This window comes from Thamnophis elegans, chromosome 12 (genome assembly GCF_009769535.1).
Source record: "Thamnophis elegans isolate rThaEle1 chromosome 12, rThaEle1.pri, whole genome shotgun sequence".
Taxonomy (NCBI): domain Eukaryota; kingdom Metazoa; phylum Chordata; class Lepidosauria; order Squamata; family Colubridae; genus Thamnophis; species Thamnophis elegans.
The window spans coordinates 15,899,839-15,913,991 of NC_045552.1; the positions used below are offsets into that span (position 1 = coordinate 15,899,839).

Here is a 14,153-nt window from a genome sequence, read left to right on the forward strand (position 1 = left end):
AGGTGGTTCCTATTTTCCTACTTGCACTTTTACATGCTTTCTAACTGCTAGGTTGGCAGAAGTTGGGACAAGTAATGGGAGCTCACTCCGTTACGCGGCACTAGGGATTCGAACTGCCAAACTGCCGACCTTTCTGATCCACAAGCTCAGTGTCTTAGCCACTGAGCCACCACGTCATTGTTTACATCATAGGCTAAGCTATAAAGCAGTTTATTTTTATTATGGTTAACATTTATTAAGGAGATTTTTGCAGAGTAAAAACAAATTTCAAGGAAAAAAAGAATAGCAAGTAAAGTGAGGAGTGAATAAGTAATAAATAAAAAGGAGGAAAAAGAAAAGAAAAAAAGAAATATAGTTAAGACTACAACTGCTATCATTTTGAGCATGCCAGTGAGAGGACAATGGGCTCTGTAAGCTTCCACCGTGGGGAAGCTGAGGTCTTACAAATTAATTTACCACTTCATTTGTATTTCTAATGTTTCCTCTGCCTATATATGCATGATTTGATGAGAAAACATGAGACAGACCGGACGCAAGAATGACGTGATTGCCCGGACTTAGTTCCATCAAGCTTTAGGAAAGGATTGAATTTATATCCCCCACCTCTGCAGCTAAACGCAAGTTTTTTTGAAAAAAACATGCATCACATACGGACAGAAAACCAGGCTGAGTTTCAAGCATTCCATTGCAGCTGCCATTTTGACTTTATTTTTTTGACTGAAAATTCTTGACTCAGATACCCTTGAGAAAATGAGCAAGTTGAAGCCAGCAATGGGCAAGGCCAGAAAGGGACAAAGCATTTTTTCTCCTGCTTCCCCCCCCTCTCTTTACTCATTCCTTTTAAGCCATAATCTGCCTGTACCTGTTCTTCTCCGCCTCCTCCTCTTCCTCCCTCCTCCACTTCCCGTTCTGTGCTTCGAACCAGACTGTATCACTTGTGCTCAAGAGAAATAGGGGCAAGAATTTCACATTGCAAAAAAAAAATGCTTACGTGATGCTGTCCATTTAATGACAGGAATAAACATGAGGCTTGCGTCTGCGACAGTGAACACGGCTAGCCAGATGCTGAGAGGAAGCCAGTGGGAAGGGTGCGTTAGTGAGCTCTCCTTGGCCCAGTCAGCCTTGGCATAACCAGGCCGACAAAGCTGTTCTCCCCTATTCTGATCATCTCCCACCACCCTCTGGGAAATCATTTCCCTTTTCCCCAATCTAATCAGGTGAGAAACCTTGGGACAAAATTCAGATGCATCAGCGGTGCCGCTGTACTCCTGGTTCAATTTCATCTTCCCACCAGCCTTTTGAAGTAGACCAGGAGGAGCCCAACAAAGGAAAGGAAAAAGATGTGGGTTGCATCTGACTCTCATTTGCAGAGAGAGAGAGAAAAGCGTCCACGTTTCGGGGGGTTTGGTTGCAGCCGCGCTCAACTTCCTTGGTGACCGAGTGAGTGCGTGCTTCTTCTATAGAAATTCCACCCCACCCAGGTTTTGTTCATCATTTTCTTTCAAGGTCATTTTTATTTTATTTATTTTTGAAGTAGGGTGGCACCTGAAAGAGGAGGCATGATTCAGAAGTGGGTGATGAGATGGGGAAATGGCTCTTTTGTCCCTCTTAAGAGATTGTTTTAAAGGCAGCCTTTGGAAAAATAGGACAATCCAATCCAAGGTAGTTATGTCAGTTGTTGCCCGCATCTGGAGTAAAAAGATGGGACATACATTGAACGTCTACATGAAAGAGCACAAATAGGAATCCGTTAATTAATGCTTAAGAGCAGCTGGGGTTTCCTGCCTCCCCATCATTTATTAGCCACACCAAAGTGGATGTGTTTTTTTTTTCTCTCTGATTGAGTCAAACAATCAAATGCTGGTCGTAACCGGGGTTCGAGTTTGAATTTGGAGACTTATAAACCGTTTCCTCGGCTGAGCATCCATGCTCCCTTATTCCTCCTTTCCTATTTGCAACGTCCGTCTGCCCTTGACTTTGGTACAATTTCAGAGTCCAGCACAAAGTCCCATCCTGAAGCCTGCCCGCCCTTCTAGGGAACAATGGGGCGGCTGCTGGGATGAGGTTGGAGGGCGAGTGGCATTGCCGGCACAATGCGCCAAGGGGGTACGGAACGCTGCCCTTGCTTGCCGGTGGCGCAGAGATTCTGCGCTTTGCTTATAAGGACAGGAAGGACAATGGAAAAATTTATCCTGGCATCCCAGGGGTGTGCTAATGCTAGAGTGCAGAAGGCATACACAAAACTGCGGGTGGGGGAGGGGGGGAAAGAGGAGGCAGGGTGTTCACACAGATAAGAAAGCAGAGGGACCTGGGAAGAGAAAGGATGCAATAGGACAGCAAGATTCAGAGGAGGAGCCCTAGGAAGAAAAGCTGTATGGGAGCCAGAACTGGCTTCCTTGTGCCTTTTGCAAGCTGACTGGTTAATTCTAGCTAGATGGAAACTGATCTCAGTATAGATGGCGAGGGGAGAGGGGGGGGAGCTTAGCTGTATGACAATACATGCAGGGTTTGAGGGGGTTGGGTATCCGTCATGGGGATAAAACAATTGCTTTCATTACTGATCTATTTGGGGGATGCCAAAGCTTTCCAGAGGCATGCAGTTATTCCTGGGTGACACACCGAACACCATCTATGGCCAGGCTGGGTTGGAACATAGCAAGGAACACAGCTAGTGCTGAGCCTGCAGCATATGCATGTGTGCACTCACAGTTTCTCTCTCTCTCTCTCTCTCTCTCACACACACACACACACAGACAGACAGACAGACACACACACACACACACACGCAGTCACACATGCACAGGTACACTCCCTCGCTTCTAGGGCTATCAAGAAGGCTTGCTCATCCCTCTCCCAATTCCCCTTTCCAAATTCCCTATTTAAGAGATGAAACAATAGTGTATTCATTACAGGACAGTGTTTAGCCATTTCTCTCCCTCCCTCTCTCTCCTGCCTTCCCTTCACCCCATATCTCTGGACTCCCTCTCCCCCTTCTTCCACCCCCCCAACACCCGCTGAATCATAATTACCTTAATGTTTGAACTGCAGAAAATTCCAAGCTGTTCCTTCTTGGTGGAGAGGGGAGAAAGATACAGAGAGAGAAAGAGAGAAAGAGAGAGAGAGAGAGAGAGGAAGGGAGGGAGGGAGGAGGCTGGCGCACAGACAAATAAAACCCAAGTGAGAGATGATCTTAGCAGTGAAGTGAGCTGATGGGTGACACCCAAGGTGTCAATGTCGCCTTTCCAACCGGAATGAGGCCATTGCTCCTGTAAGGTGTGCCCCCCCCATACCAACTCATGAGGTCTGCCTGTGTGTAAATTTAACCCCTTTGTGATATAGACATGGAAAGTGTCTTCGGCCGGCTCATACCAAGACAGGATGGAGCAGAAAATAGACCTGAGATTTCAGAGTGGCAACCAAAGATGGAGTCAAGGACCACCCCTCAAGATACGCCTGGGATTCAAATCCAGCTCTCCCCACCTTGTAAGCAAGGAAGGGTCTCCGCTTGTCCCAGGTTGGCTTTGGGGAATGGGGTTCCTCTCCAAGGTATCTCTGGGCTTAGGGAGAGGCGGTGCACGGATATGGAGAAGTCATCTGCATTGCCTTCCTTTACCTTATGACCTAGCTATTGTGAATCCTGCTTTTCTTAACCGACTCTCGCAATATTATCAGTATCCTTCAAGGACTGTTGTCAGCGTTGTGGGTTCTTTTTGTCCTAGCTCTGCTACAGGTAAACAAGTCAAGGCCTTCACCGATGTCCAATCATCTACCCAGTTCCATACAGCGCTGAAAGAAAAAGACAATAGGAAGATGGATTTAAAAAGCAGGGCATTTAAAAAAAAAACATTTGTTTTTAACGGATTAGGGATTGAAATTGGCACCCAGATCAGGTTTGGGAAGAAGGTGGTATGAGAAGATGGGCTGACATTCAAGATGTTTTCAATGTAAAAAAAATATCTCCTATTTTTAAGCCACCCTTTTTCAGATGTGTGGGTCTCTGTGTAGGCTGGTATGTGTGAGAGAGAACAAGACAGAATGAACGGTGAAAGAGAAGACACCGTCTTCTTAAAATGTATCGGTTTGAGCCATTAGTTTAGGACCCAAACTGTTGAAGGGGTGTGTGTGTTAAATTTATGTAACAACGTTGGATATTGGGGGGGGGGGGAAATCTGTGGGGAAGTTAACTCTGCTTCTAAAAACAATCAGGCCTGAGTCATACCTTCTTCTGGACCGATGGATGATTTTGGTGTAATAAATACAAAACATCCTTTTTTTAAAAAAAATAGATCAGTTTAGACCACACTCGTAGAGTTTTTGAAAAAAGCATCTTGGAAGTGACTAGATCAAGGCTCCCCAAACTTGGCAACTTTAAAACTTGTGGACTTCCAGTCCCAGAATTCTCCAGCCAGCATAGCTGGGAGTTGAAGTCCACAAGTCTTAAAGTTGCCAGGTTTGAAGACCTCTGGACTAGATATTTCGAGTCTTCCAAGGGTGGAGACAGAGGTCCAACTTAAAGAGAAGATCCAATCACGCAAACCTTGAAGCTGGTTTGAGTCCATTTCCTTCTGACAAAAGCAATGAATAACAGAGTTGGGAGGGACCTTGGAGGTCTTCTAGTCCAACCTGCCCTGCTCAAGCAGGAAACCCTGTCTCGTATCAGACAAATGCTTGTCTAATATCTTGTTTTTTAAAAAAAACTGTAGTGTTGGAGCAAGCCACAACTTCTGGAGGCAAGTCGTTCCACTGATGAATTGTTCTTACTGTCAGGAAATTTCTGTTACAGGGGCTTTCTAACCATCTCTCCAGAGGTTCTGACCAGTTCTGGAAAAATCGGAGCAGAAATTTTGAGTAGTGCGAAGAACAGCAAATACCACCTCTGGCTAGCCCCGCCCCCATCTTTTCGCTGCCTCCCAAGTCCCAGTTGATTGGCTGGGTCTTCTTTTGTTGCCCTGCACCAGAGCTGGAAAGCAGGTTAGTGGGGTAGGGAGGGAATGGGAATTTTGCAGTAACCTTCCCCTGTCATGCCCACCAAGCCCCACCATACCCACCAAGCAGTGGTGGGATTCAGCCAGTTCGTACCTATTTGGGAGAACCGGTTGGTAACTTTCTAAGTAGTTCAGAGAACCGACTGTTGTAAGAAATCTCCTTTTTTCCCCACTTTACAGGGCTAATCCTGTAAGGAAGGCAGGAAGGAAACATTCTGGTGTTGTTTCTAGCCTAATCTTTATTGCCCTGCTTACAGAAACTGCCTCTCTGGTTAACCCTTATTACATTGTAACAGCTAAGGAGAAGCGCCCATCAACCTGAATGACCTTGAGTTGGCCACGCCCACACGGTCCATGCCCACCGAGCCCCACCTACCCAGCTGGTCATTAGGGCAGAGAACCGGTTGTTAAATTATTTGAATCCCATCACTGCTACCAAGCCACGCCCACAGAACCAGTAGTAAAAAAAATTGAATCCCACCACTGCATCCCTCCATCCAAACTAATTTCGGTCAACCCTGTGGACCATTTTGTGCAAAGACAAATCTCATGCTTTGAGAACTGAAGATGTGGAAGGAGAAATACGGACACTGAAGGAGCAAAGGAGGCATCTCAATGAACAGTTTAAATCAACTTTGCTACCCCAATTTTCCACCTACCAAGGGACAATATATCTGCTTTGAGTTTGGTGCATTCTTTCTTCCACTTGGTCCCCCCCCCCCCCCCAAGTTCCTATTATCATTTTGAGGACATGTTGCTTGTGACCTAAATTGCTTGCACTGGGATTTTAATTCATTCTCAGCAGCCGTAATCATTTGAATTTAAGCTTCTCTTCTACTCCCCTCCCACACGTATAGTTTCCCTGGCAATTTAATCTACAAAGTCATTTCCCTACTGAGGGATCCTTTTAATGACACAGTTGTTCCTGCTACAAAGCTGCTCTTCCACCCCCATGGAGTTTTCTTTATACATTTCAATGATGTGTCAAATATTATAAACGGGGAGCCCTCTAGCTTTAGCTGACTGCTGTATGGGCCACAAAGCAGAGCTGATTCCATGTCACTTTCCTTTTTGGGGGAGGGGGGGAGGAGAATGCTAAACATTTTTATTCAGCAGTGGATCTTTTCTCACAATCTTCCTGGACAGACTAATTTATGTTCAACCCAACAGTGGATCACCTTGTTCTGAGCTAGACTTCCCAAGAGCGTGAAGCAAACTCTTTGTCCTGACAAAACCCCTTTTTATTAATTTACTGTGAATTCTGCTCATTCACATCCGGTAAAGTCTTTCAAGGGAGGATTTGCAGTCACCGACCTTATCTGGCTTGGAGAACTGAGAGGCTGATATCTGCAAAACTTGGCAAGGAGTCTCAGAGAGTCACGAACCAATTAAGCGAACTAATTGTCTCCTGCAAACTCCACTCCCCTTTAGCTCCTCTTTTATTTCCTCTGAGAGGGGGCATTTATTGTCCACCTGTGGCCTTACTTCCAAGTCAACCACTGTTCTTTAGCTCTTCCCTTCGTCTGGACACTCTGCACATGTGCACACTGGGAACAGGCTCCAGCTGTTCATCTGCCTCACTGATGTCTGACTCCGAGTCCGAAGGCAGCTGATAACTGTCAGACGGCCCTGGCCTCCACTCTGCCTCCAACGCAGAGTCCTCATCAGAGCCTTCCCCAGACTCCAGGTCTGGCCCATGTTCCTCCCCAACCTCTTCACTGTCCGAATCTACTGCTAGAGGGCCACAACATACCTGTCGTTTTGCACAATATTAATGCAAGTAACACCTAAGGATTCGAATCATTGCCAAGTTGGATCAACCTTAATAAGTTGGATATATTGGCCTCCAGCAATACACTGCAGATACAAAAATCAGTCCATACCACAGCTGGGACCATGGTGTCTGTATTCCCATGACCTGGTGGAAGAGTCCATGCAAAGTGAGTGTTCTAAATTCAAAGCATTGCCAATTATTTTTCCCCATCAGGCAACACTATGAATTTGAACCCCTATTGCAGGAGTCTCAAAACGTGGCAACATTAACACTTGTGGACTTCAACTCCCAGAATTCCCCAGCCAAAATCGCTTGGGGAATTCTGGATGTTGAAGTCCACAAGTCTTAAAGTTGCCACATTCGGAGACTCTTGCAATAGGGGTTCAAATGTTGGCTGGGGAATTCTGGGCGTTGTAGTCCACACGTCTTAAAGTTGTCATGTCTGGAGACCGCTGCCCTATTACAATGGAAAAACCTATCACTCCATTCCTACAGACCTAAGCTTTGATCCTGGGTACAATCCAGTGCAGGTGGCTCTTGCCATAAAGCATTGCAACCAAATGAGTAATGGTACGACTCATTCTTGTATTTTGGCAAGTCACACTCATTTCAGGGCTCCCTTGACTCAGAGACTTTCTTAGCATTCTGGATTCCCATGCTTACTCTATGCGTAGAACAGTTTGATTGATTTAGGACTTATGTAATGCAATGTTTTTCCAGCTGACAACTTTAAGTTGGGTGGACTTCAACTCCCAGAATTCCTCAGTCAACTTTAGGATGAGCTGGCTGAGAAATTCTGGGAGTTGAAGTTCAAAAATCATGATCTACTTCATTCTAATAACCCCACTGTGGCTTGTTCCACAAGCCATGGTTAAGACGTTGACTTATGATGATTTGCAAATGTCATTCTTGTGTTTAAATCATAGGCGAGGAGGGAGTTTTTATCTTGTGTTCCAAGAGTCAGCCTCCAACCTCTTAATTTTGTTTGTAAAACTCGGACTGGACATTTTTCTTCCTGACAAAGATTGAATGTCAGGGTTCCAAATAGCATCCAAAAGTAAATCAGAGTCCAAGGCAAAGTATTGCTCGAAGTTCCAATTTATTAAGAGAGCCACGTTGGCACATTTGGGAAAACCCGAATCTGAAAGCTTCCCAGTTTTCCCCACCAAGTTGAAAGTTCAAGATCTTGTCCCACACCCACCAGTCCATCACATGGTCCAATCTTCCACTGTCATGCTGGCAGTTCCACACATCCAGTTCCAGTCAGGTGCAGAGGTGCAGAGACAAAGGATGACCTTGGCTTTCTAGAAAGAATGTTGTTATGGCTACATAGCATCTAACTACGTACAATCCCCCCTCCCATTTTCCCACAATAGAAAATGCATAGCAGAATAATAGAAAGTGTGGCAGGCCAAAGACCCAAAAGAAAAGATGACTGCAGGCCTCACATTGCATTTTCTTCAGGATTACTTCTATGGCTGGTGGTGCATTGCTCAAACGATCTTGGGAAAGGTCAGGGCAGGTCAAGGTTTTCTGCCCAGGGATCTGTTGGCAAAGGAACAAATCCTTTGTGGGAAATGGGAAGCAATCCCCTTGCAGTGGGCTTTGGAAAGTCTGTCAAGTGGTCGAGAAATGAGGATGAATGTCATTCAAGATTAGATTGAGAACCTCCAATTAGTTCACCTGACATATATCCTCCACAGTGTATCCCAGGGCATTCAAAACCCTAAATCTGGATTAACAGAGCACAACTGCTGCCGTTGCTTAACACACTTGGATGAAGCAACCACATTAAGGATTGAAGTCTCATTGCCTGGTTTCACACCACATGATCAGACCCTGGCTTGGTCTCCATAACCCAAGGACCATTCAGACGAGAAATATAAACTGGAGTGGAGAAGATGGATCGATTATATTCAAAATAAATATGGGACTAAGAAATTCCAGATAGCCTATGATTGAAAAAGAAAGGAATGATATAATTTGTTTAGAGTTAGCTAAACAAAAGAAGAGTTAAAGTACAAGTGAAGGATGATGCTAAAGTCTTTTTAGTTTACCTTAGAATATGATTGTTAAAGATGTATACCCTGTATTTGCTCTGGGAAGTCGGGGGTGAGGAGGGCCTGGGTGGGAGATGGGTTTGGGGGGGGAGGGTGGGGGCGGGGAGGTAAATATTTGTAAAAGCTTTTAAAATTTTCAATAAAAAAAAAGAAAAAGAAAAAAAATTCCGCCTCCAGTTCTGGTCTCCACGTTATAAAAAATAATAATAATTAGGGATTGAAGTCTCATGGCCTGGTTTCACACCACATGATCAGACTCTGGCTTGGTCTCCATAACCCACTGAACCATCAACAACTAAAACCAGATACAGATTAACAGAGTTGGAAGGGACCTTGTAAGTCAGGAGGTGTCAAACTCATTTTGTCACGGTGGCATCACATGACTTATTGGAACTTTCCCCACCCTTCTGCTAAACTGGGCATCAGCATGGCCAGCACGTGATGCATCCGGCCTGAGGGCAGGGAGTTTAACAGCCATATTTCTAGGTCATCTAGTCCAACCCCCACACCACCAAGCAGGAGACCCTACACCAGTTCTGAGAGATGGCAGTCCAGTCTCTTCTTGAAAGCCTCCAGTGATGAAGCTCTCATAACTTCCGAATGCAACTTCTGTTCAAACGGTTGATTGCTCTCACTGTCAGAAAATTTCTCCTTATTTCCAGGTTGAATCTCTCCTTGTTCAGTTTCCATCCATTATTCCTTGTCTGGCCTTCGGGTGCTCTGGAAAATAGCTTGACCCCTTCCTCTCTATTGCAGCCCCCCCAAATATTGGAAGACTTTCATTCAGTTTTATGTACTGTGTTGGACAAATTCAACCAGCCCAGCTAACCAGGAAAGAGGGCTGACTGGAGAGAGAATTGGGACAGTAGTTGTTTTAGGGGTTCTGCACCAGCTTTTGTTGATTTTATTCTGTTGAATTTGAGAAACGTTGGAAAACAAATTGATTCCAGGAGTTCCATCTGTGAACTATGGGATATCAAGGATCCTTGAGAAAATGCAAACAAACGAGAAAGGGAAAACACAAAACTAGTATCAAGCTTATACAAAACCTAAAAATAATTAAAAATGGTTGATTCCTTACTGAATCATGTGATGTGCAAAATTTGAGACCTATCCTCCTGGGGCAAGGGTTTCCTCTTAGATGTTGTGGCCCGCTGGTGGCCAGCAAAGCTGACAGCAGAGTCGGACAGTGAGGAGGTTGGAGAGGAACATGGGCCAGTCCTGGGGGCTGAGGAAAGCTCAGACGAGGGCTCTGCATTCGGAGGCAGAGAGGGAACTAGACAGCAGTGAGGCAGAGGAACAGCTGGAGCCTGTTCCCAGTGTGTGCATGTGCAGAACTGCCAGAAGACAAGAAGAACTAAGAAAGCAGGATCAACTTAGGAATAAAGTCACACACCTTGGAGGTGATTGGCCCTTCCCATAGGAAACAAAAGAGGAGCGAATGGGAAGGGGGCTTTTGCAGGGAACAATTCATTCATTCAGTCATTTCAAGAGTGGAAAGTTCTGTTTGTGACTATGAGAGACTCTGTGCCAAGTTTTGCCTTGCCCTGCGCTTGGAAACTAGTTATTTGGCAGCTCTCCAAATGAGATAAGGTTCGTGTTGATACATATTCCTGAGAAAGACTGTTTGCTAAGCCTTGCTGACTGTGAATGAAAGGAATTCACAGTTGTGTAATTAAAAGGGGTTTTGCCAGGATCAAGACTCTGTTTCTTGCTTTTTAAGGAAACCTGGGTCAGAACATTAGGTACCTTTTCTGGTTCCTGGTTAGATTAGTCCACTTCCTTTACCCCATCCCATCCCTCCTGCAGCCAGGATGGAAATTTAAGTCCTAGTGAAGAACAGATTTCTTCTTCAAAGATCTCAGTCTTAGATCTTTTAAGAAGACATCTGTTCTTCACTAGGACTTATTGGATCTAAAGAACTCTGAAAAGGGAATCTTCTGGTTGAAGAGCTGGCCTCCAACTAATGACCTTCAGTTGACTAGAGTGTGGAGAGCAGATGGGTGTACAGCAATATTGTTTAAAATTCGGCAACTTTAACATGCCTGGACTTCAATACCCAGAATTTTTGTTTTTTTTTGTTTTTGTTTCCTTTATTTGTATGCCGCCCTTTTCCCTGGGGGGACTCAGGGCGGCTCACAATTCAAAAAGGGGAGGGGAGACAAACAGTAGACAATACAACATGTTAAAAAAAAGAGCACAACAGTCACACAGTTCGGGTGGGGCTACAATCTTAACCCCAGGCCAGCCAGGATAGCCAGATCTTTAAAGCGGCGCGGAAGGACTGGAGGGTGGTGAGGGTCCGAATCTCCACGGGGAGTTCGTTCCAAAGGGTCGGAGCAGCCACCGAGAAGGCTCTCCTCTGGGTAGTTGCCAGTCTGCACTGGCTAGAAGATGGAATTCGGAGGAGGCCTAATCGATGCAATCGTATCGGTCTAGTGGAGGTAATTGGCAGTAGGCAGTCTCTCAAGTACCCAGGCCCACTACCATGAAGGGCTTTATAGGTGATAAGTAGCACCTTGAAGCGCACCCGGAGATCAACAGGTAGCCAGTGCAGCTCGCGGAGGATAGGTGTTACGTGGGTGAAGCGAGGTGCACCCACAATCGCTCGCGCGGCCGCATTCTGGACTAGCTGACCAGTTCCCTAACCAGTTGAGCTGAGGTGGCTGGGGAATTCTGGGAGTTGAAGTCCAGAACCTCTTAAAATGGCTAAAGTTGAGAAACACTCCTCTGTCCGTGGAGATTCTCAGTCATCCAGGTCAAGGTTTCCCTTGTCCCTTGTCTTTTGTGAGCCGCCCGGAATCCTCTGGGAGTGGGCGGCATACAAGACAAATAAATAATAATAATAATAATAATAATAATAATAATAATAATAATAATAATAATGTTGTCCCAAAGGTGCTTTTTTCAAGAGGCAACTGGACTTTCTGGTTTTTCTTTGAAGACATTGCACCTCATCCAAGAAGCTTCTTCAGCTCTTGACTAGGTGGTGAGGAATGGAAGGATTTATACTCCTTGCAGACTGCTGGTCATTTGCATTTTATATTGAGTTGTTAAAGCCAGTCTTTAAAGAAAAAACCTGAAAGTCCAGTAGCCTCTTGAAAAAGCACCTTTGGGACTAATCTAACTGGACTTAAGACACAAGAAGTTTCAATACAGAGGAATAGAATAAGCTTCTTCCCATCCTTACTATTTCATCCCCGACAAAAGGACACATTCTTTGCTTTCACTTGGGAGAAAAACCGCTCTGACAGCATGAATGAAGAAGGTAAAACATACAGTAGGTATCCAGGGATAATATTGCAGGATCCAATCTGGGTCCCTCCCCAGGTCTTCCCAGCTTTCAGACTCATGCTGGAGCCCATCCTCAGGAAACATCTCTCTTTTTCTCACCAGAATGTGTGAATGGCACATTCTGTTAAGAGAGAAGGGCTGCCACAGAGAGAAGGGGAGCCAAGCTATTCTCCAAAGTCCCTGAAGGCCAGACAAGGAATAATGGATGGAAACTGACCAAGGAGAGATTCAACCTGGAAATGAGGAGACGTTTTCTGACAGTGAGAACTATCAACCCATGGAACAGGAGTTGCCTTCAGAAGTTGTGGGAGCTTCATCACTGGAGGCTTTCAAGAAGAGACTGGACTGCCATTTGTCAGAAATGATGTAAAGTCTCCTGCTTGAGAGGGGTGGTGGGTTGGACTAGATGGCCTACAAGATCCCTTCCAACTTTGTTAATCTGTTAAAAAACGTTCCTCGAGGGTGGGCTCCGTCTGAAAGCTCAGAAGACTAAACCTCTGGTCCCAGAGACCAACTCAGATTGGATCCTGCAAAAACTCCTCTGAATTAACTGGGACTTCATACTGAGGTGACCTAGATAAGTTTGCAACAGGAAGCCTCTCCTTGCCTCAAGCGGCGCCACTGAGCTTTGCCCGTAGCCAAGTTACTAGGCGCACCCCCCCCCCCAGTCTTACGCAGGTTTACAAGGAGCTGCGTGGGGGGAAGCGAACTCCGTGCGTCGGAACGCCACCTGGATGCCAACACTGCGCAAGCTTCCCTATTCCTGGCATCCCCCCACCCACCTCCCGCCTTGCCAACAGCCCCGCCCCCCCAAGAGCTACGTCACGCCCTCCCCTCGTCCCCGCCCACCCCCAGCTGCCCCGCGCAGCACCCTGGCTTTGCAAAGTGGCGAAAGGGTCACCCGTGGACGGTGGGCGGCTTCTTCAGGGGTCGCGCCGCGATGCCGGGGAAAATGGAGATGCCGAACCGGGGCGAAGCTCCGCCGGGCAGATCGGAAGCCATCGTAGTGCAAGGTACCCCCGCGGAGATGGGCTACGCGTGGCAGGGTCCGCGCGTGGAGGAGTTTGGCGCCTCCCGGGCTGGTGCTTGAGAGCTCTGTTGGACTTCAACTCCCATCGTCCTTTGCTGAGACAGGGAAGGATGGGAACTGAACTTCGGCAGAGTTGCAAAACCGAGGCGGAGCTGGGGATACGTAGAGTAAAATGCGGGCACTTAGAGCGGTGCGCGGGACTTAGGGAGCCTGCAAAGACGCGCAGTTTGCCTCGCCTGCCGCCCTTTGAGCAGCCCCCGGTCGTAACTGCGAACCGAGAGATCGAAGTCCCCAAGATCGGACCGTCAAGGTGTTTTGCATAAGCGTGTAAAGGTCTTAACGATCGTCAAGCCTGAAGTCAACTTGGAACCGTCCGTTGCTTTTCCAAGCTTGGCGTAGAAGGAACCGAAACTTACAAACTCCCACCAACGCGGAGGACCCAGCACTTGGCAGCAAAGGCGAAGCGATTTCCGGTGGGGGGGTTGTTGTTCCCCGTTTTTGTTTTGCTCCGCCAAATGGTAGCTGTGATCGTCAGCCTCTTTTTTTTAACCTTCCCTGGTTTCCTGGAAAACTCCCTCCTCTCATAATGAACGGAACGGGGAAGCCACCCACCACCAACCCCAATAAATACACACGCCCTCAAAACGGACGTTGGCGGAGTGTCTAACTTTCACTTCCATGTGTTGCCCGTCTTGAAAAAGCAACGGGCAGCTCCCAGTTGACTTCAAGAGTGTCGATAGCTTCAGGGTTCACGATCCTAAGACCTTTACACGATTATGCAAAACATGTTGACCACCCGATCTTGGTACTTTGACCTCTCCATTGGCAGGCATGATTTTTTCGGCTCATGCCTGCCAAGCAGAGCTCTCTTGTATGTTCCAGAGAACAAGGATGACTTTGAAAGACCTAGTAGGAGGTGCTAAGTAGGGGGGGGGGGGAATTCTCCTTCCTCTTCCCAAAGAACAGCTTTAGCCCCACTAAAATCCATTCATTCCTTTACAAACTGCATT

The 14,153-nt window shown here is 46.5% G+C and overlaps 1 protein-coding gene across 3 annotated transcripts in view; it reads left to right on the forward strand.

Annotated features, from left to right (window-relative positions):
- Positions 1-12,934: 12,934 nt before the first annotated feature.
- Positions 12,935-14,153, forward strand: part of LOC116515657 (mitochondrial peptide methionine sulfoxide reductase-like) — a 53,959-nt gene continuing 52,740 nt past the window's right edge. The window contains exon 1 of one of the 3 annotated variants that reach the window (XM_032227796.1): positions 12,935-13,126. Coding sequence is in view for 1 of the 3 variants with exons in the window: in XM_032227797.1 (XP_032083688.1) it covers positions 13,054-13,126 (73 nt within the window). In the remaining 2 variants the exon portion in view is untranslated. The remainder of the gene's footprint in view (positions 13,127-14,153) is intronic. The other 2 variants (XM_032227797.1, XM_032227799.1) reach the window with 2 other exon arrangements.